This window comes from Anabas testudineus, chromosome 8 (genome assembly GCF_900324465.2).
Source record: "Anabas testudineus chromosome 8, fAnaTes1.2, whole genome shotgun sequence".
Classification (NCBI taxonomy): Eukaryota; Metazoa; Chordata; class Actinopteri; order Anabantiformes; family Anabantidae; genus Anabas; species Anabas testudineus.
This window is the reverse complement of record NC_046617.1, coordinates 1,315,280-1,335,282: the sequence shown is the minus strand read 5'-3', so window position 1 is coordinate 1,335,282 and position 20,003 is coordinate 1,315,280. Positions and strand designations below refer to the sequence as shown.

General features: G+C 41.0%; 2 protein-coding genes across 3 annotated transcripts; both read left to right on the top strand.

Moving 5' to 3' along the window:
• The first annotated feature begins 1,125 nt into the window (after window positions 1-1,125).
• Window positions 1,126-10,156, top strand: rras (RAS related). The gene is made up of 6 exons (XM_026360250.1): window positions 1,126-1,590; window positions 3,281-3,368; window positions 5,197-5,299; window positions 6,140-6,248; window positions 6,617-6,735; window positions 7,915-10,156. Exons 1-6 carry the CDS (start codon window positions 1,504-1,506, stop codon window positions 8,000-8,002), a joined length of 594 nt encoding a protein of 197 aa, XP_026216035.1. The 5' UTR covers window positions 1,126-1,503; the 3' UTR covers window positions 8,003-10,156.
• A 1,530-nt stretch (window positions 10,157-11,686) lies between these two features.
• prrg2 (proline rich Gla (G-carboxyglutamic acid) 2) lies at window positions 11,687-19,921 on the top strand. 2 transcript variants are annotated; one of them, XM_026360231.1, is made up of 7 exons: window positions 11,691-11,886; window positions 11,978-12,074; window positions 15,217-15,389; window positions 15,553-15,586; window positions 15,855-15,987; window positions 17,173-17,316; window positions 19,575-19,921. In XM_026360231.1, the coding sequence occupies exons 2-7, from the start codon at window positions 11,990-11,992 to the stop codon at window positions 19,633-19,635; spliced, it is 630 nt and encodes a 209-aa protein (XP_026216016.1). In that variant the 5' UTR covers window positions 11,691-11,886; window positions 11,978-11,989; the 3' UTR covers window positions 19,636-19,921. The 2 variants fall into 2 exon arrangements, with proteins under 2 accessions (XP_026216025.1, XP_026216016.1); XM_026360240.1 differs by lacking the exon at window positions 19,575-19,921 and having other exon boundaries at window positions 11,687-11,886; window positions 17,173-17,320.
• The last annotated feature ends 82 nt before the right edge of the window (window positions 19,922-20,003 follow it).

Genomic DNA, 20,003 nt, shown 5'->3' with positions numbered 1-20,003 from the left:
TGCCGCAGGGCGCAGATTTCCCAAGTGAAAGGCGCGATGCAGCAGAGGGAACATGAAGGAATGAAACCGGTCCCACCAACAACAGGTTGACGTCTTACTAAGATTATCAACGCTTATGGCGTTCCAGCTCCAACACGTCAACGAGGCAACAACAACAACAGTGATCAACTACAGCAGTGATCAACTACAACAGTGATCAACTACAGCAGTGATCAACCTCAGCAGTGATCAACAACAACAGTGATCAACATCAGTGATCAACAACAACAGTGATCAACAACAGTGATCAACTACAGCAGTGATCAACAACAACAGTGATCAACTACAGCAGTGATCAACAACAGTGATCAACTACAGCAGTGATCAACAACAACAGTGATCAACTACAGCAGTGATCAACAACAACAGTGATCAACAACAGTGATCAACAACAGTGATCAACTACAGCAGTGATCAACAACAGTGATCAACTACAGCAGTGATCAACAACAACAGTGATCAACTACAACAGTGATCAACTACAGTGATCAACAACAACAGTGATCAACAACAGTGATCAACTACAACAGTGATCAACTACAGTGATCAACAACAACAGTGATCAACTACAACAGTGATCAACAACAACAGTGATTAACTACAACAGTGATCAACAACAACAGTGATCAACTACAACAGTGATCAACAACAACAGTGATCAACAACAACAGTGATCAACTACAACAGTGATCAACAACAGTGATCAACAACAACAGTGATCAACTACAACAGTGATCAACTACAGTGATCAACAACAGTGATCAACTACAGCAGCTGATCAACATCAGTCTGGAGGAGCTCGGACCTCGTGCTGCGTCGACACCCTTGCGCGAGCCAGCAGCTCAAGTGATGTCACGGACACTCCAATGACCAAATAAGGAAACTGCCGCTCGAACGTGGAACGAGTTCTGGTCCAGTTTGAGCTTAAAGAGGAAAACAGCTCGGCGTTCGTGCGCGTGTGTGCGTGCGTGCGTGCGTTGTTACGTGGTGGTGTGTGTGTTAGCGACACACCGGCTGCTGCGCGTGTCCGCGTGTGTGTGTGTGTGTGTGTGTGTGCGGGCGCGCTCGCGCTCGCGCGCTGCTTCAGTTTCTTGAGGAAAGAGAAAAGAGGAAGCAGTTCCGCCCTCAGTAGCAGCTTGGAGGCCGAGGAGAAAAGAGGCCAGAGCAGCGACCCTCACACGGCTCGCTTCAGCCCGACGCGGTGGACTTTGCTTTGGCGGATGGACAGTGGCTCTCCGGCGCCGTTTGGCCGTGTTTGCGCGTTAAAACCCGCTCGCTGGTCAAAGTGAGCTTCATGTGAAGAAGTTTTGAGGCTGAAGCTGCGCCGACACAGCGTCCATGCTGCTCTGTTCTTGCTAACATTCAGTGTCGCTGGCCGCTTCTCCCCGCGGGGTTTACTCCTGCGTTTGCTCGACTTCGTCTGCTGCTGAAGTTTGTCGTTTTGAATTCAGGTTCGAAACCAGTATGAGCGGAGAAGAGGAAAGATACAAGCTGGTGGTGGTGGGGGGAGGAGGGGTGGGAAAGAGCGCCCTCACCATCCAGTTCATCCAGGTACGGACTCTTTATTACACGGCTGTAAACGCCTTAGAAGTGGTGGCGAAGGAAAGGACTGTCGTGCTGGTTAATCAATCACAAGCTAAAGCTGTTTAAGAAAATATATTAGCTGATAAAAATGTCTCTTACTGGCACTAACGTGTAGGCAGAGGGGGCAAGAGTGCACAATCTGCCCAAAGGTTTTCCGCTACAAGTAGATGTACTTTGTTCTTTACACGAGTTTGAAACACAGGTTCTAAAACGATTTTGAAGTACAAACATCGCCAGTACTCCTCTTAAAATGTGATTAATCTGGCCTTAGTTACCGATAAAGTATCTGCAACACTGCTGAACTTGATGCTGGTGATAACATGAATGGACAAGTCTAGTCCAGATTTGTTCCACATAAATAAGGCTTCTGCAGAAATCCAACATGTTCAAGTCTTGTTTGGTTCAGTTCAAGGAGGGAACCTCTCCACTAACGTGATTTCTGAATACTTACTGTGTCAAATCATCAACACAGATTTTATTTCCTCCTCATCTCAAACGGATCCTTTAGTTAGGAGGAAAATAAAACACAATGTAGGAGGCACATACACTTTTTTGTTAATGTTGGATATATGTATTATTGAGTAATATAACCTTTATGCTGTAAACCTTTTAATGCACTAACATAGCGTTACTCTATCAGTTCACTGTATTTTGTATTAAAAGCCTGAAAAGTAACTAGTTAGTAAAGCTGTCAAATAAATGTAGCAGAGTAAAAGTAAAAAAGGACAAAGTACAGGTACACATATTTTAAAAGTGTACTAAAGTACAGTAGTTGGGTAATTAGTTACTTGTCACTTGTGATAACATGTCAGAGCTTTCCTGCGTTCCCCTGAACCAAACTTATTTTAGTAAGATTTTCCACAACCTGGCAACCCAAGTAGCTCTGACTAATTACTTTTTAGGTACCTAACCAAGGCATTAGTGAGAAAGGGTGTAGGCCTACCCTAAATCTCTGCTCTCATTATAGTGTTATCTGTTTAAATGAAATCAATACAATCCCAGTGATGCCTGCTGTTATTTAATGGAAGTTAAGTTGCCTGGCTGTAACTGAGCGAGCATACAGACATGATGTGCTCTGTGATGGACTGTAGCTCTGAACAGCAGCACTTGAAGTATTTGCAACCCAGTCAGTTTGCCTAGCTGAAAATGCTTGTTGCTTCAAAAACTAGTATAAGCTAATATTTTTGGCAGATTCAAGATAAACTGGCATATGTTAGTATGGGTCAACATAAGTTCCAAAGCTAGTGACAAAACCAACTGAGCTGACTCTTCTAAAGCTTGACTTTTCTAATGGGAACTATAGTTGTGGTCTCTGCCCTGGTACAAGCAGTGCTTGAAGAAGTCTTGATCATTACATAACCAAAAGTAACAGTACCACTGCTGTAAAATGTGCAAAGTCACTGCTAACAAGCTGTCAGATGCATGTAGTGCAGTAAATAATACAGTATTTCCCTTTGAATTGCAGTGAAACGGAAGTATGAATAAAAACAGTGCAAAATGCTTAACTGTACTTAAATCAAGTGTTTGAGTCATACATTAGTCCCCTGCAGACTTTAATGGAGGTGGATATTTGTTAAGAGCACTGTAATGCAAAGCACTGTGAACCTTAACTTTAAGAGACAGTACTTGTTACTAACAATGAATGCTTGTTCCGCAGTCCTACTTCGTGTCAGACTACGACCCTACAATTGAAGACTCCTACACCAAGACCTGCACAGTGGATGGGAAGGAGACCCGACTGGACAGTAAGGCATCGATTTGTGCCAGTGTTTGTCAAAGCAAATACAGGGCGTGTAAGAGGCGTTGTTTGAAAGCAGAGGGTGTGTTGCACTATGATGAGATATGATACAGGCAGTGTGTTTGCTCTCTGGATGGTTCATTCCCTTGTTAGGACTTGTACTTGGCCGGCGTAGCTGTGTTGCGTTGGGTCATACTACTGTTTCAACACCACCTGGTAATATGTGAATCATCAGATGTGTACAGATGAACTGTGTTAAGCTGCTGTTTGTACAGCTAAGTCTGGCTGCTCAGGTTTGTTTATAGCACTCTAGCGTAGCCTCCAGTTATAGAATCTTCTCTGACATCTCCTCACACTGCTCCTCATGCACATTCCTGTTCATTAGATCTGCAGGAACGTCTCTAACGATCACTGAAATCACTGAAAGACCACTTAGATCTGATCTGATTTTCGTATTGGGAGTACACGATATATTGACTGATGTGTAGACAGATGTTGCTTTGGGTGGAACCATGTTATCATGACACACATGCTGTGTCTAGTCACAGGCTCCATCAGGAACTTTGAGGTGCTATTTCCAAACCCACCCAGGACTCAAATTTAATGGGGTTTTTACTGTGTTAGATAATATTTTTTTTAGTAATTCACATATAGTCACTAATAATTTAAACTCAAGAGTCTCATAGTTTATAAGGTACATGTAGCTAAAATTAAGTCTGTCTATTCCACCAGCCCTGTAATAAATCCTCCTTCATGGAGGTGATTACATTTCAAACAGTTTTAGAGATTTGTCAGTACAAATTGATGATCATTTCGAAAGGTTAGTGGTTGAAATCTGTTCATCGTCCTCTTCACGTAGTAATGTTTGGATTGACAGGTTGGCTTTTAATCATGGTCACTATTGGGCAACTTTTGCCTAGAAGCCAGTCCATGCCTCAGCACAGCCTGTACTGTCAACTAACACACGCTCTGTAAACACACCTGTTTCTAATACCAACACACACCAATCAGCCACAGCATTAAAACCCACCTACTTAATATTGTGTAGGTCCCCCTATGACAACAAAACAGCTCTGACCTGATCAAGTTTCAGGCTCCAAAAGACATCTAAAAAAGTACGTAAGATATGAGATATCCAGTCCTGTGAGTTGCGAGGTGGGGCCTCCATGGATGGGATCCTCAGAGTTTATCTTGGTGCCAACATCTGTTTTCCAGTAAAACATGCACATGCACCCATCAGACCAGGCCACCTTCTTGCATTGCTCTGGTGTCCAGTTGTGACGCTCTATATGTTTTTGGTGGTGGACAGAGCTCACCATTGGCAAACTGCCTGATACAAAGCAATCTGTGATGATGGTCGATTATTCAGGAGATCTTCTGTGTCATAGCACCAGTAGATCTTCATCTTTCATCCTCCTTGCCAGTGCTGTAGATGTCCCTCATTCCAATTTTAGTAGGTTCTGACTACAGCATTCCAGGACCGTACCAACACCTGAAGTTTTTAGTGATTCTCCAACTCACTCGCACTTTGGCTTATGTCCCAATATCCCTGATGATCCTTCATCAACATTAACATCAGACCCAACTGTTGAATTACTTCATAATGTATGCCAGGTGCCATGTAACAAGATGATCAGTGTTGTTCACTTCACCTGTCAGTGGTTTGAATGTGTGGCTGATATATGTAGGAACTCTGTTACACACACATTACCTGGGCACTTTGTACTGTTGTTTTATTGTATCAATCCTGCACCTCCACCCTTGTCTATTAAAGTTTGGTTAGGACAGGAAAGCTATTCTAATATTTCATGAACATGTGTGTCTGTGTTTGTCAGTCTTGGATACAGCAGGTCAGGAGGAATTTGGGGCGATGAGAGAGCAGTACATGCGCTCAGGAGAAGGCTTCTTAATGGTGTTTGCACTCAACGACCGGGGCAGGTAATGACAAGTGTGTGTGTGTGTGTGTGTGTGTGTGTGTGTGTGTGTGTGTGTGTGTGTGTGTGTGTGTGTGTGTGTGTGTGTGTGTGTGTGTGTGTGTGTGTGTGTGTGTGTGTGTTGGATGCTGTCACTCACTGTGGCAGGTTGGCTTCCTGTTAAAGGGGAAGTGTCATTGGAGGTGACGGTGTCAAACTCTTATTTAGATAGGTACGGGAAGTGACCTCATGGGTACCCATACAATCAAATGAATTCCACTGCAACAAAACTATTACAAGAAAACTAGCTCCCTGCAAATGTTGTGCACAGACTCTCAACAAATCACTGTGTAATTTAAGTGTGGCAGAACATTTGCTGCTTTTGAGGATGTTAGATTGTACAGGTGTTGAAAATTTTGTCAACATCAGTTGTGCAGTTTGGAACTTTTATTATTGTAGTAGCTGATTCAGGCTCAGGGAGCTATTAGATTATTCGGCTGCTGGGTTAAAGTGCAGATCTCAGGCTCTATTTTTATTATAGTATTTTCATTCACTTTGGTTTGACCATGTAGAAATTACAGCAGTGTTTATACATAACCTCCACATTTCAGCATTCACTATTGTTTGGCGCACATGGCATCACGTGGTAGGGAACACATCTGAATTTATAATTACATGCAGATTTTCACACTCGTTTTACACGTTTTACAAGAAATTACTGTGCATAAAATTAAAACATTGTTTTCTGGAAAGTAAAACTGAGTGGAGCAGATTAGATTGGTCACTGTGGAACATACACCAGTAGATTTTTTGCTGTAAATTGGGATCCACATGAACCTCTGCTTATTGATGCTGTGACTAACAGCTATCACGAGGTCCAGAAGTTCCACACCCAGATCCTGAGAGTGAAGGACCGAGATGACTTCCCCATGGTCCTGGTTGGAAACAAGGCTGACCTGGAGACGCAAAGAGTAGTGAGTAACACACTTGTGCATGTTGATGATGTCAGTCTTCCGAGTAAATAGCAAATAGTCCAGTGAAGACATGTGAACGCTAGAAAAGATTTATTTTCTGTCTGGATTTAGCAGTTAAAATTTAGTCACAGCTGTGCTGGGACTAAAATGGTTTAAAACTACAAAATGAAGTTCCTACACTGAGCTCTTTTCCCTTTTGTGGAGGGAAGTGCAGTGTCACACAAATCTGCTACATTTGTGATGAAACTTTGATCTTGTGTCAAAGCTCATCTCCTCGCAGAACAGTCATGTAAATGGTGTAAAAGATGTAGTGCTATTGGAGGAACATACTGGAGGCCGGGACTGACAGTTGCTCGCTTGGTTTGCAGATCTCCAGGGAGGATGCTCAGGCATTCGCTAGAGAAAACAGGATCCACTATATGGAGGCTTCAGCCAAGAACCGCTACAATGTGGATGAAGCTTTCTTGGAGCTAGTTCGAATTATCAGGTACAGTCCTGACAGTCCTTCTACCCCACAGAAATCACTTTGCCTTTTTGGTTTTTGACATGTGACTCTTATTTATCTAAGTGGGGATTCAACCAAATGTTAAAATAAGTTAAAAATTAGTTTTTTTATTTTGATAATGTGTTTGGGTTCAGTCTGATTTGTTTTAGGTAAATCAATTAATAGTTTATTTGGTTTTAGTTTTAGTTGTTTTATTTGAAGATAAACATTGTCAAGGATCAGTGTGGTTTTAAAAATAGCTAAACCTGATAATACATTAACTTGTACTGGTTGTATTAGAAATATTCTTATATTGCCAGCCTGATACAGTAAATTTACTTGAAAAAGGCAAGTTCTAGAGTGCTACATCGCCATCTAAAGGTTGTTAGCTGTAGAAACACAGTGTTAGGACATGCAGCAGTCTGCACCAGCCAGGAAGACAGAACTTTAAAAAATGCTGGGCTTTGTGAATGAAACACTCTATAGAATGATAATTACTGTTTGTCTTTAAGTTTCTTATTAGCAATCCATGGATAGCTTTTTTTACTTTTTCATTTTCTTCTTGTTAATTTGTTCTATTTCAATCCTAGTTTAGCTTAAATCAATCCTGTGTTGATGATATGTTGTTTAAATTGCTGGTGAGATATGCAAATACAATTCAGTCCACTAGCAGTACAAGATGCCAACACACAGCACAGTGGTTTGTAGTACTCACAGACAGGATTTTACTGCTGTGGAAAGTGATCACATCGTCATGACGACCATAAGGTAAACAGTAAAATACACATTACAAAGTCATCTGCTAGGAATGAGAGGTTGCATGTATTTGTTTGGCCTGTGCAGATCTCCACTCAGATGAATCAGAGGGCTGCGTTTCTACTGTAGGGTTGCTGTCTGTCTCAGCGCAGCCTGACACTAATAAGGGTGTGGACGTCTTCTTCTCTATTGACCTTCTTTTTAAGTACTTCTTGTTCTAGTCCTTACAGATTAAATAGCAAAATGGTGCTTGCTGTTAATGGAGCACTGCTGCCAAATCTTGAAAGTACCTGAAACTTAGAGAAGAGCTCAGGTACGGTGCCAGGAACTGGTCCCTGAAGTGGGGAAACAAATCAAAAGCAGAAGAGTGGAACAGTTAATCAAATGTGCTGAACTCGAAAATGACTCCTGTTTCTTCCTCCACAGACGGTTTCAGGAGATGGAGAGTCCTCCTCCTCCAACTCACCACGCAAGGAAACAGAAGAGTGGCGGCTGTCCCTGTGTCCTCCTCTAAGCACTGTTACTATGGACACTGAAGCCTGGCCTCTCTCCAGTCGGTCCAAAAATTTGTGTGTGTGTGTGTGTGTGTGTGTGTGTGTGTGTGTGTATGTATGTGTGTGTGTGAGAGAGGGAAGAATGCATTATATTTTCAAATGGTTTAATTAGCATTTTTAAAGCTACTTTTAAATGAGTGTAATTTGTTATTGAAATGAGAGGATGCAAATGGAGGGGTGTCAGCAATACAGTGAGCCAAACTGTAATGATGACGTGGAGTAATAATGAAACTGAAATGACCAAAGTGCTGTTAGAAAAACACTCCAGGTACCCATGTCAACAGTGACATCAACACACTGACTGTGCTCAGAAACACACACACACACACACACACACATAATTTTTTTCCAGTACTGTGTTGCAAGTGCACAACAGTGAATGTGTGCTGGAGAAAATGTTGCTTGTGAGCTTTCGCACTCCCCAACATCAGAGATGAGACGTGTATGGTCATGTTCCACATTGTTCTGTAGAGGGCAGCGGAGCCACACAAGAGAACTTAGACACAATATTGAAAACACCATAGACACACTGATTGGTATTGAAGAGTCTGATCAGAGTGTACGTTATCCAGAGTTATCCTGACTCACACAGCTTCCTGTTGCAGTACAGTGTTCACAACAGCAGAGTGGTGGACACATATAATCCCTGAATGTCCAAGGTTTGGGTGATAGGTGGACTGTATTCTACTACTATTGTTTAGTATTCCTATTCCATATTTTTATTACATCACCAGTGTCTAAAAAGGTATGCTTACTGATGGTTTCACAAAAATCCTCAACAGTGACCTTAAAGACAGCACAGCTTATATAGTCAGCAGTTTAAAATTCACTCTTGAACTTGAGGGCTGCTAATCAATTGAAGAATCCTAATTCCAGATTATGTTATCTTGCAGCAGGTAGGAAGTCTAGAAGGTGTGTCATATTGTAGCACTGCACAGCACATCACATTGGAGATTCAGTATCTGTTCTTACAGGCTGTTTTAATTTGAATGTTCCTTTACAGGCAGAGGGACAATCACATATTCAACATCTATTCACATCTTCAAGCAGCTTCATCACTGCTTTTACTGCAAGATTCACTCTCTTCAGATCCTAAACACCAAAAAAAAGTCTTTCAAGTTCACTTGAGAAAGTCTCTCAGCACAAATATGCAAATATGCTTCATATCAGCCATTTGTAATGCTTCAGGTAGTTAGGTTTCACTTATTATTTTTCCTTTTAGTAAGAATTTCTATTTATATCAACATTACAACTGCTAAGTCAAGTCACTTTTATACATCATAAAAACATTTATCTGAATGTTTCCTTCTCTTGTTTCTCCTGTGCCTTTTCATACTTGTAGGAATTGGAATTGATGTTAAATTTTCAACTAAGTACTTCCCTACTGTATACTGTACCTATCCATCACAACTTAAAAAAACAAAACAGGTGGTGTTAATATTGTGACTGATGGATTTATATCATATACTACACGACCAGCTCATGATGCAAAGCAACACAACATGTTTCAAACATGGTGGAGGCAGTGTTATTGTATGGGAATGTACAGCTGACAGTGGAACAGGCTCACCTGTGTTTATTGATGAAGTGATACGATGTGATGCTGAAAAAAGTAGCAAGATGAATTCAGAGGTGTATAGGTCTATACTCTCTGCTCACATGCAGCCAAATGCTACAGAACTGACAGGATGTCACTTCACATTGTGGATGCACAATGACCCTAAACATACTGCAAAAGGAACTCAAGACTTTTTAAAAGCAATGAAATGGAATATTCTTCAATGTCCCGGTCATTCACCTAAACTTAAGCCAATAGACCGTTTTTTATTTACTGGAGACAGAAAGACTCACAAACAAGCAGCAACCGAGGGTGGCTGCAGTGAAGGCCTGGCAAAGCATCTCCAGGGAGGAAACTCAGAATTTGATGTACATGGGCTCCAGACTTAAGGCAGGCATTGACTGCATAGGATTTTCATCCAAGTATTACAAATTATGCTCATATTTACAATTGTCACTTTGTCCAAATACGTTGCTTAAAATGGTTGTAATTCTTAAATGGTAAATGTCATATTTTAGTGAAACCTTTTAAAATAAAGCTAAAAGTCTTCACTTCAGTCACTTGATTGTATTATTCAAATCCATTGTGTTGTATGTGGTGTATAAAGGTAAAATCATAAAAAGCGTTATTGTTAAAGTTCTTTCTAACTGTACTCTATACTGTGGTGATATATTATATCATTTATTATTATATAATACTGCAGATTAGTGGACATATCTTTTATACATATACTCCCCTCCAAAAGTATTGGAAAAGTGAGGTCAGTTCCTTTTTTAGCTGTAAACATTTGGGTTTAATATCAAAAGATGAATATGAGACAAAAGATCAACACTTTTCAGCTTTTATTTCCAGGTGTTTACATCTAGATCTAGTAAGCAACATAGAAGATACCATCTTTTGTTTGTTTTACATGTACATTTAATCATTTGGCAGACGCTTTTATCCAAAGCGACTTACAAGCCAGGATTCAAACCCCGGTCTCCCCGCATGGAGGACGGCAATCTGACCACCACACTTTCTAGCCAATGTTTAATCCCACACATTTTTCATGTGAACAAAAGTATTGGAACAGATAGACGTAAACTAGATGAACTTGAATAAGACTTCTTACCCGTTCAACAACTGCTTAGTTGCTTAGTACACCAGTGTTTCTTTCTTCTTCATGACATTCCATATGGTCGCAATGTTTGCTGTTTGTTCAATGGCTCTGATTGATTTTCCATATTCTCTCAGCTTTATAATTGCTGTCTTTTAACTATAAATGCTGTCGGAACAGGCAAAATCCATATCTGAAACTGACATTCAGTGCTATTTATTGTTTGAATAATCACTGTAACAGGACACAGCTGGGCAACAAAACACCTGTCAGTTTCATGGAAAATGGTCGGATTCATAACAAAATACTATATTAGATCCAGATGTAGGGATACGCCTAGAATCAAAGCTGAAATGTTCGTCATATTCATCTTTTGATGTCAAACCCAAAAGTTTTCAGTGTTTTTTTATAACAAGAACTGGATTGAGTCAGAATACTAATAGTACAAATATGGACAATTCAATTCAAATTTATTTGAATTTAAGTCAGCTCAGGGCACTTTACAGTGTTTAAGGTCTAAATCTCATCTAAATTGGTGGAACATCACCTCCTTTCCAGCTTGATCTCTGCTTTAAACTACAGATTTGTGAACTGTACCATGGAGCTAACTTCCTCTGATTCACTATCTGATCAACAGGATAATCAACTTGTGCTGGAGCAAAGTGAGGTCGACTGCCCTCTTCTGTGTTGGTCCATGGCGTTGAAATCAAAGAAACGGTGTTTTCAGATTTCGTTTCGTTATCATGGAGGTCATCAGGTGCGGGGCTGCGCGTCCATCCGCGCTTCCTGACTGTGCGTCTGCGCAGCTGCAGACCGCTCACAGACGCCGCTGTTGTCATTGATCCGCTCCGCTGCTGCGTGTGTCACCACAGTCAGACCCAACACGGGCGGTGTCCCGCTGCCGTGGCCACCTGGGTGCTTTGTCTCAGCTGAGAGCGGTGAGCCTGGCAGACAGACAGACAGACAGACAGACAGACAGGCAGGCAGACAGACAGGTTGGCGGAGGTCCCTCCCTCCCGCTGCTATGTTGTCCAACAGGTTTGAGACGTGACGTCCCTCTCAGCAAACACTCACTTCGTGTCCTGACAGTTCAACTGAAAACTCAGCACAAACTGCTCGGACCGTGTGGAACAAGCTTCAGGAGACGATTCCTCCTCCAGCTCTGAATAAGGAGCCCGCAGCTTGGACAGGTGAGTGCGGGGCGGGGCTTCCTTCACCTACCACAGGTAGCTCTCTAGGGGTTTTTCCCACTCAAGCTCTTCCTTGTCACTTCCCGTGTAGCTCTCTGCTTCGATGGCTGTCCTGTCCCCGGCCTGGATTTCTCTGCTGTCCCTGCTGCAGCTGGCCGACGGCTCTGCCATCAACAGACATGCTCCAGGTAACCACACCTGTCCTCCACCTCACAGTCAGTCGGTTCATACTACAGGCATCACAGTGTTTACCACTGAGCCTCAGTGAATAGGCCTATTTCTGTAGCAAATAGAAAAACAAGTTGATGTATTTCACTAATTCTGTTCAAGAAGTGAAACTTGTATAATGTATACATTCATTCCACACAGACTCATATATTTCAAGGGTTTATTTTTTTATTTTGATGATTAGAACTGACAACTAATAAAAACCCCAAATTCAGTATTTCAGAAAATTTGAATATTACTTAAGACCGATACAAAGAAATGATCTTTAGAAATCTTGGCCAACTGAAAAGTATGTACATGAAAAGTATGAGCATGTACAGCACTCAATACTTAGTTGGGGCTCCTTTTACCTGAATTACTGCAGCAATGTGGCGTGGCACTGCTCAGGTGTTATGAGAGCCCAGGTTGCTCTGATAGTGGCCTTCAGCTCTTCTGCATTGTTGGGTCTGGCATATCACATCTTCCTCTTCACAATATCTCATAGCCTTCCCACGGGGTTAAGGTCAGGCGAGTTTGCTGGCCAGTTAAGAACAGGAATACCATGGTCCTTAAACTAGGTACTGGTAGATTTGGCACTGTGTGCAGGTGCCAAGTCCTGTTGGAAAATGAAATCTGCATTTTCCTAAAGTTAGTCAGCAGCAAGAAGCATGACGTGCTCTAAGACTTCCTGTTATACAGCTGCTTTGACCTTGGACCTCAGAAAACACAGTGGAGCAACACCAGCAGATGACATGACTACCCAAACCATCACTGACTGTGGAAACTTTACACTGGACCTCAAGCTACGTGGATTCTGTGCCTCTCCTCTCTTCCTCCAACCTCTGGGACCCTGATTTCAAAAAGGAAATGCAAAAATTACTTTGATCAGAGAACATAACTTTGGACCACTCAGCAGCAGTCCAGTCCTTTTTGTCTTTAGCCCAGGCGAGATGCTTCTGACGCTGTCTGTTGTTCAAGAGTGGCTTGACACAAGGAATGCAACAGCTGAAATCCATGTCTTGCATACGTCTGTGCGTAGTGGTTCTTGAAGCACTGACTCCAGTTGCAGTCCACTCTTTGTGAATCTCCCCCACATTTTTGAATGGGTTTCGTTTTACAATTCTCTCCAGGATGTGGTTATCCCTATTGCTTGTACACTCAGCAGTCTTCCCCATGATTGTGTTGCCTACAGAACTAGACTGAGAGACCATTTAAAGGCCTTTGCAGGTGTTTTGAGTTAATTTGCTGATTAGAGTGTGGAAAAATCCTTTCTTTGTATTGATCTTAAGTAATATTCAAATTTTCTGAGATACTGAATTTGGGGTTTCATTAGTTCATCAGTTCTAATCATCAAAATTAAAAGAAATAAACACTTGAAATATATGAGTCTGTGTGTAATATAAATGTATACATTATACAAGTTTCACTTGTTGAATGGAATCTGTGAAATACATCAACTTTTTGAAGATATTCTAATTATATGACCAACACCTGTAGTTTTTGCAGAGCAGGGGAGCACGAACCACAAGTGAGTGAGTTATTCAGAATAACTTTATCAGCGTATGTAATTTTAATTTACTCTGCAGAGTAAGTCGGTTTACCTGATTACCTGGTTTCATTATACAGTATAATCTGTTCTTCTGTTATTATTTTCTGAAATTGTTTTTTTTCTTGGTGATTGTGGTGTTAAGTTTCTGTAAAGGACCCTATGAGATTTATGGAAAGGCAGATATGCAGACACCAATGTTTGTAGGATTCCATTTAACGTCCCTGTTTGTGTGTTAAATTGATTTTTTTAATTTTTTTATTCTGGTTAAACGCACCCCAGACACCTTGTTCTTTGGCATGATTAAGCACAGTGTTCTTTACCTCTGCGATTTGTAAACTAAATGCATTTACACAGCATTAGTATTAAATTAGCAGGTTATTGTGTACTATACTACCCTGACGCCACGTGCTCTCTCATAGTGAAGGTCAAATGACGTAGTTATAATATCAAGCTTCTCTCTTTTCTGTTTGTTCTTTTCTTCTGGAAAAAACGTAAATATACTAGTGCCACCAACATTGAAATGATCATCTTCTGAAGAATATAATAATAACCAATGTTCATTTCTCAGTATGGTCTGATTCCACTACTTTACCTGTGGCACTCCAGACAGAGTATTAGATATGTAAATTATTTAAAATGACCAGTAACTACAATTCCAATTCCAAAAAGGTGTGAAACCCAAATGCGTCAGTTCCCAGACGTTTACAGACTGTAGTTTAAAGAAGAGGGGTTACTACACCATGGTAAACAAGGCCCTGTCCCAACTTTTGACACTTGTTGCATCAATTTCAAAATAACCTTTTTTTTTTTTTCCTAAAATGGTACATCTTCTCACTTTAAACATTTGATATGTATTCTATGTTCTGTTCTGAGTTAAATATGGGTTTATGTGATTTGCAAGTCATTGCATTTAGTTTTTATGTAGATATTGAACTGTTAATTTTAAACAGCAACCTTTTTGGAAGTAGAGTTGAATAAAGGTTCATTATCTAATTGCCTGAAACAGTTGAATATTGTCATTGTCATATATAGCAATAGTTACCCGTACAGAAGGAAAAAGTTGGGTTTAGGTTTGATTATTCTTGCGTATTGGAGGCAGCATGAGTGTGTTTGTGTACAGAAGAGCATTAGGGCCACAAAAATAAATAAATAAAAAAATGATTTTGAGTTCAGACATCAATTTATAAAATGTATGTGTTAAAGTCTTAAAAGGAGCACACTTATATAGAGAAAATAACCAAATAAATATATAACAACCATATCTGTTTAAACTGCTGTTATCTGAGCGTGTGCACTTCTTTTCACCATATTGGAATTGCATTACATTACATAATACATCAGAGTTAACATTTGCTGCACTGTGAAAGCTTAGTTTTTGGACAACTATGGAGCTCTATGGCACAGAGGAAGATGCATCAGGCTCTAATAAATGTATCCTTTAAAGCTAGTAATCAAAGAACTTAAACCTCGAGCCACATCTACAACAAAAACAGTGCCACGTCCAGTATTTCTTGATGGAGTTAATGTACTGGAGGTTGCGTTGTTGCTGAGTGTATAAGGCATGTGTCCTGCAGGAGACCCAGTGGTAGTGGACAAGCATTCAGCGACCTCTTTCCTGTCCCGCACGCTGCTCTATAACAGCTGGGACATGGAGCTGGTGGTGCCTGGCAATCTGGAGAGGGAGTGTATGGAGGAGCAGTGCAACTATGAAGAGGCCAGGGAGGTGTTTGAGGACGACGCTAAGACGGTAATGCTGCTACGAGTGACTGTCTCTACTGTATTCTCATTAATTGTAGACATGTGGTGCAGTACCTAAACAGACCGCTGGTAGTCTTATTTCAAACCTAAATCTAAATTTGTTTGTTCACCTTGGTTTAAACTACAGAATTTTATTCTGCTTCCATTTGCAGAAAGCATTTTGGAAAACCTATGTGGACAGTCACGGTAATGTATTATCATAACCTTATTGATGGAGAGTTGTCCATAGACCGTTCTGCTGGGCTTATTCTTATAGAATGTATTCTTTTCACACTGAACCCACCCTACACACTAAACACATCATCATAATAATGGATATTCCAATTATTATAGCTTACTAAATATTGCTAATGTTTGATTTATCATATCTGTTTGGTAGTGACCAACTAGCTGAATGACAACTGTTTAATAAACTGTAGTTTGATGCTAATTATTTATTATTTTTTCTCTGAAGCGACCGTACCAAGAGTGGATGTGTCTGGGCTGGTGGCGGGGATCCTGGCTGCCATAGTGTCCGCTATTATTATCACTGTGGTGGGAGTCTACTGCTGCAGAGCCAGAAAGAAGGATGGGCGGAGGCAAGCCCAGTAGGTTCACTTTGGTGTCAGACACTAGCAGATAAACTTTTTGTTTTTGCACAGCTAACCACAACTTTGGTCTAATATCTCAGTCCATTTGAACAGGACGGAAATATTTTACCATTGTTTTCATATTGCATTTAACATAATCTGTGACTGGGACATTTCCTTTTAGCCATCCATGAATTGCTTTTCAGTAACCTAAATTTGATAGGATTTCTATGTCCTTGCTTTGAGGAGCTGCTTGGGGCGATCTTTTGTCTTTATAATGTAGTTTTTGTCCTGGACACAATCCTTCTCCCTAAAATTCTTGAAACACATTCACAGTACTCAGGTGATCTGCAGTGAATACTCTGTTACCTGCTGAGATGAGGCAGCTGAAGGTGACTAGTTAGCTGCTACTTCTGGGAAGCTAGAACGCTCTGTGTAGAGGTTAGTAGATACAGTGGTGCTGGTTAAAGAACTGAATGGGCCTGGCTCGCTGATGAAATGATTAGCCACTTAACCTTAGCAGATCTAATGCAGATGTGAGGCCAGGTTAAGATGAGACAAGGTTTTAACAATGTTATAATTTGTTATACAATGTTATAAAAGCCAAAGAGTGTTAAGTTTAATCTAACCAGTACTTACTGTACTGGAAGTGAGGATAATTTGATGGACTGTGGCATTTGCATGAATCTGCATGAATGTCTGAGGGCAGATTTCAGTTTGCAGAGCAAGTTGTCCACAATCTGCAGGGTCTGTGGTTTGATCCCCAAATGTCAAAGTATTCTTGGACATGTCACAAAGCCCCTGGAATAACAGCCGCCCTCAACAACTATAAATCTAAGAGAAGATTAAAGTATTTTAAAAAACACTGTGATCATTTCATATCACAATAAAACCTTTTCTAAACATGAACACAGACTTACTGCCACAGGCGGCAAATGCAGGTGTGGTCTGTGACACTTCTGTTGGTCACATTAGCATCGTCTTGCAGTCTGCAGTCCTTCCAGGGTTCACTAATTCTGATGTTTGACCCCTGATGTTTCCTCTAGCACCACCATCTGGTGAAGGTTATTACTTGTACACAACAAAGTTGGAAATCGGGAAAGCAAACATACTGACAGTTCATTAACAAAACACATTTGCGTTTTCCTTGTTTGGTTGTTGAATTCTTCTAAGATTGCTTTCTTTATGTTGGTGCTGGTCCAGAGCTCCAGTGAGGATGGCCACCGACGGTGGTCCACCCCCAGAGACAGTGCCCTTGGCTGGGATCACCGCCCCAGGTCTACCTAGCTACAATGAGGCTCTGAACCGCAGTGGACAGCACGATGCTCCACCACCACCATATTCAGGGTAAGTCAAGCTCCAGTCAAAGACCTACAAGAAGAAAGATACACATAAGAAAAACGTGCACGTTAAAATGCATGCAGACAGACCTTGTTTCTGAAACAGCTGGGTGCTAAAATAATAATAATAATAAAAAGATTTTTGATTGAAAATAGTACAAAGACAACATATTACATGTTTTAACTCAGATCTTGAATTGATTTGGAAAATATATATGCTAATTTAGATTTTGCCAGCAACAGACTTTAACCTTATGAAACATCTCTCAGCTACAGTAACTGACTAAGTTAACTGACCACAGGTCATTCTCATGACTGGGTATACAAAAAAAACTCTCAGAGAGTCTTTCAGAAGCAAGGATGGGAGAGGTTCACCAATTTTGACAGACATGGGCAAAACATTTATTTTTTTTTTGGGGGGGGGGGTTATCATCTGTGGTATTTATTGTTAAAAGATTTAGAGAATCCAGAGAAATCTCTGTAGGTAAGGGACGAGTTTGAAAAGCAAAGAAAACAACATATATAAACAGGATCTAGAAACCATGGGTCTACCTTCTCCAGATCTGAGCTCATTTATGATGGACTATATTGGAGTGAAAGACCACTGTCCTGTGGCCTGGGGAGTCAAACATTGAAATTCTCTAAGGAAATCATGGTAACTTACAGTGCCTATAAAAAGTATTCACCCCCTTGGAATTTTCATCATTTTATTGACATTATAAATTAGTCATAGTCAATAAAAGTTGGTGACTTTGACGAAAGAATTTTAGTCTCATCAGACCAAAGAACCCTCTTCCATGACTCAATTCGTGATTCAACACTCCTTGCCACTCTCCAATAAAGCTTTGACTGGTGAAGAACCCGGGCAACAGTTGTTGTATGTACAGTTTCTCCTCAGTGTGGTCATCATTGTGTTAGTGTCCTCCCTCGCTAGTCTCCCTCTTGCACGGTCACTCAGTTTGTGTGGACGGCCTGTTGTAGGCAGATTTAGACATGTGTCGTGTCATTTCTTGATGATGGATTTTACTGAACTCAGAGGGATCTTCAGTGTCTTGGAGAGTTTTTTTATATCCATCCCCTGACTTATGCTTCTCAATGACCTATTCTCTGAGATGTTCTTTTGTCTTCATGGTGTAATGGTAGCCCCGAATACTGACTAACCAGTGACTGGACCTTCCAGACACAAGTTTCTTTATACTGCAATCACATTCACTGCACTGAGGGGATCCCTATTTTTACTAATCGTGGGACTACTAGCATGAAATATTTGCACCTCTGTTAGATTAAGTCAGTCATTTTAAAGGGGGAGAATATTAATGCAAACACTGCTTTCACCTTATATATATATTTTTTTTTATTTAATTGACAATACTTTGTAGAAACCTGTTTTCACTTTGACATTAATGAGGTATTTTTCTGAAATTCTTTCGTCAAAGTCGCTACAGTTTATTGACCATGACTGATTTATAATGTCAATAAAAGGGTGAAACATCCAAGTGGTTGAATACTTTTGATAGGAACTGTATATGTGAAGGCTCCGTTAATGATGAATGATATGTTCATGTTTAGAAACAACAAATGCTGCATTTAGACATCTTTTTCAAATCTCATTTGACTTTTTTCAGTAATACAAGTATTATAGCAACAGGGCTCAGCAGTAACATGATTGGGGAACATGGTTGTATAAGAAGCACCGGGATATCCAGCCCCTCAACGATTCATTCCTCCACAGTCATCTACACACCATGTTCCATCATCAAACACTACATGTCCACCACAACACTAAGACCACAAGGTGGTCAGCACTGACAGCTAAATGAACACAGAAAGAGTACAATACAATACGGTGTCCTTTGTGAGTTTTATTTTCATTTGAGAAATGCAAGTAAAATATTTTGTGTAATATAGCCAACAAATCCCAAAGCAAAATTAATGGAAGCACAGATGAAATGTTTCACCGTCGTGTACAGTTCTAGAGAAAATCCCAACAGTACAACTTCCTGAAGATCTTTTGCCTGAGTGAGTTCTGCATCTATTTTGTCCAAGTGTGTGATTAAGTCCAGTGTGAGATGTTAGAGGTCGGTGGAGTTCACTGCCTCCTTGTACAGCCACCAGCAGCTCACCTCACACTCTGATGCTGCATCTTCTCTCTTGTTGGGGTTAACACACACACACACACACACACACACACACACACACACACACACACACACACACACACTGCTGGAGACTGCTCACAGAGATTCTCCCTGCCTTTCACCACAGGGGGGCGCCACCGGAGCCTTCAGCGCCACCAGCGTCCTCGGGTCCAGCAGACGGACAGTGACGAAGCTCCCACGGTTGATGGGCGCTGCTGGTTTGAGTGAACTTTGAAATACTTTGTTTTCTGTGTGAGATGTGAGGGACATGGTGTCAGGCGCGCCGTTGCTATGACAGTAAGATGTCCACGATGTGTGGACACGACACTGTCTACTACAGGTGTGATGTTTTAGAGTGAGGGTGGGGTTCAGCACCGTGCACCCAGCTGTGCTGTGTTTTATTCATATTATTGGAGAATCCTGGGTCTTTAGACTGTTTAAACCTGTTTTATACAATAAATGACATAAGAATTACGCACGTCTCTGCTAATTTAATTTGTCTGTTAGAAGTTGTGGAGCCGACACCTGGACTCATGACCCGCATGTCTGCACATCC

Excerpts from the sequence above, each read along its gene's own strand:
- rras (XM_026360250.1), top strand. The coding sequence starts at position 1,504 with ATGAGCGGAGAAGAGGAAAGATACAAGCTGGTGGTGGTGGGGGGAGGA. Across the intron at positions 1,591-3,280 it reads TCACCATCCAGTTCATCCAG|TCCTACTTCGTGTCAGACTA; the intron begins GTACGGACTCTT and ends CTTGTTCCGCAG. Across the intron at positions 6,249-6,616 it reads ACCTGGAGACGCAAAGAGTA|ATCTCCAGGGAGGATGCTCA; the intron begins GTGAGTAACACA and ends CTTGGTTTGCAG.
- prrg2 (XM_026360231.1), top strand. The coding sequence starts at position 11,990 with ATGGCTGTCCTGTCCCCGGCCTGGATTTCTCTGCTGTCCCTGCTGCAG. Across the intron at positions 15,587-15,854 it reads AACCTATGTGGACAGTCACG|CGACCGTACCAAGAGTGGAT; the intron begins GTAATGTATTAT and ends TTTTCTCTGAAG. Across the intron at positions 15,988-17,172 it reads GATGGGCGGAGGCAAGCCCA|AGCTCCAGTGAGGATGGCCA; the intron begins GTAGGTTCACTT and ends GTGCTGGTCCAG.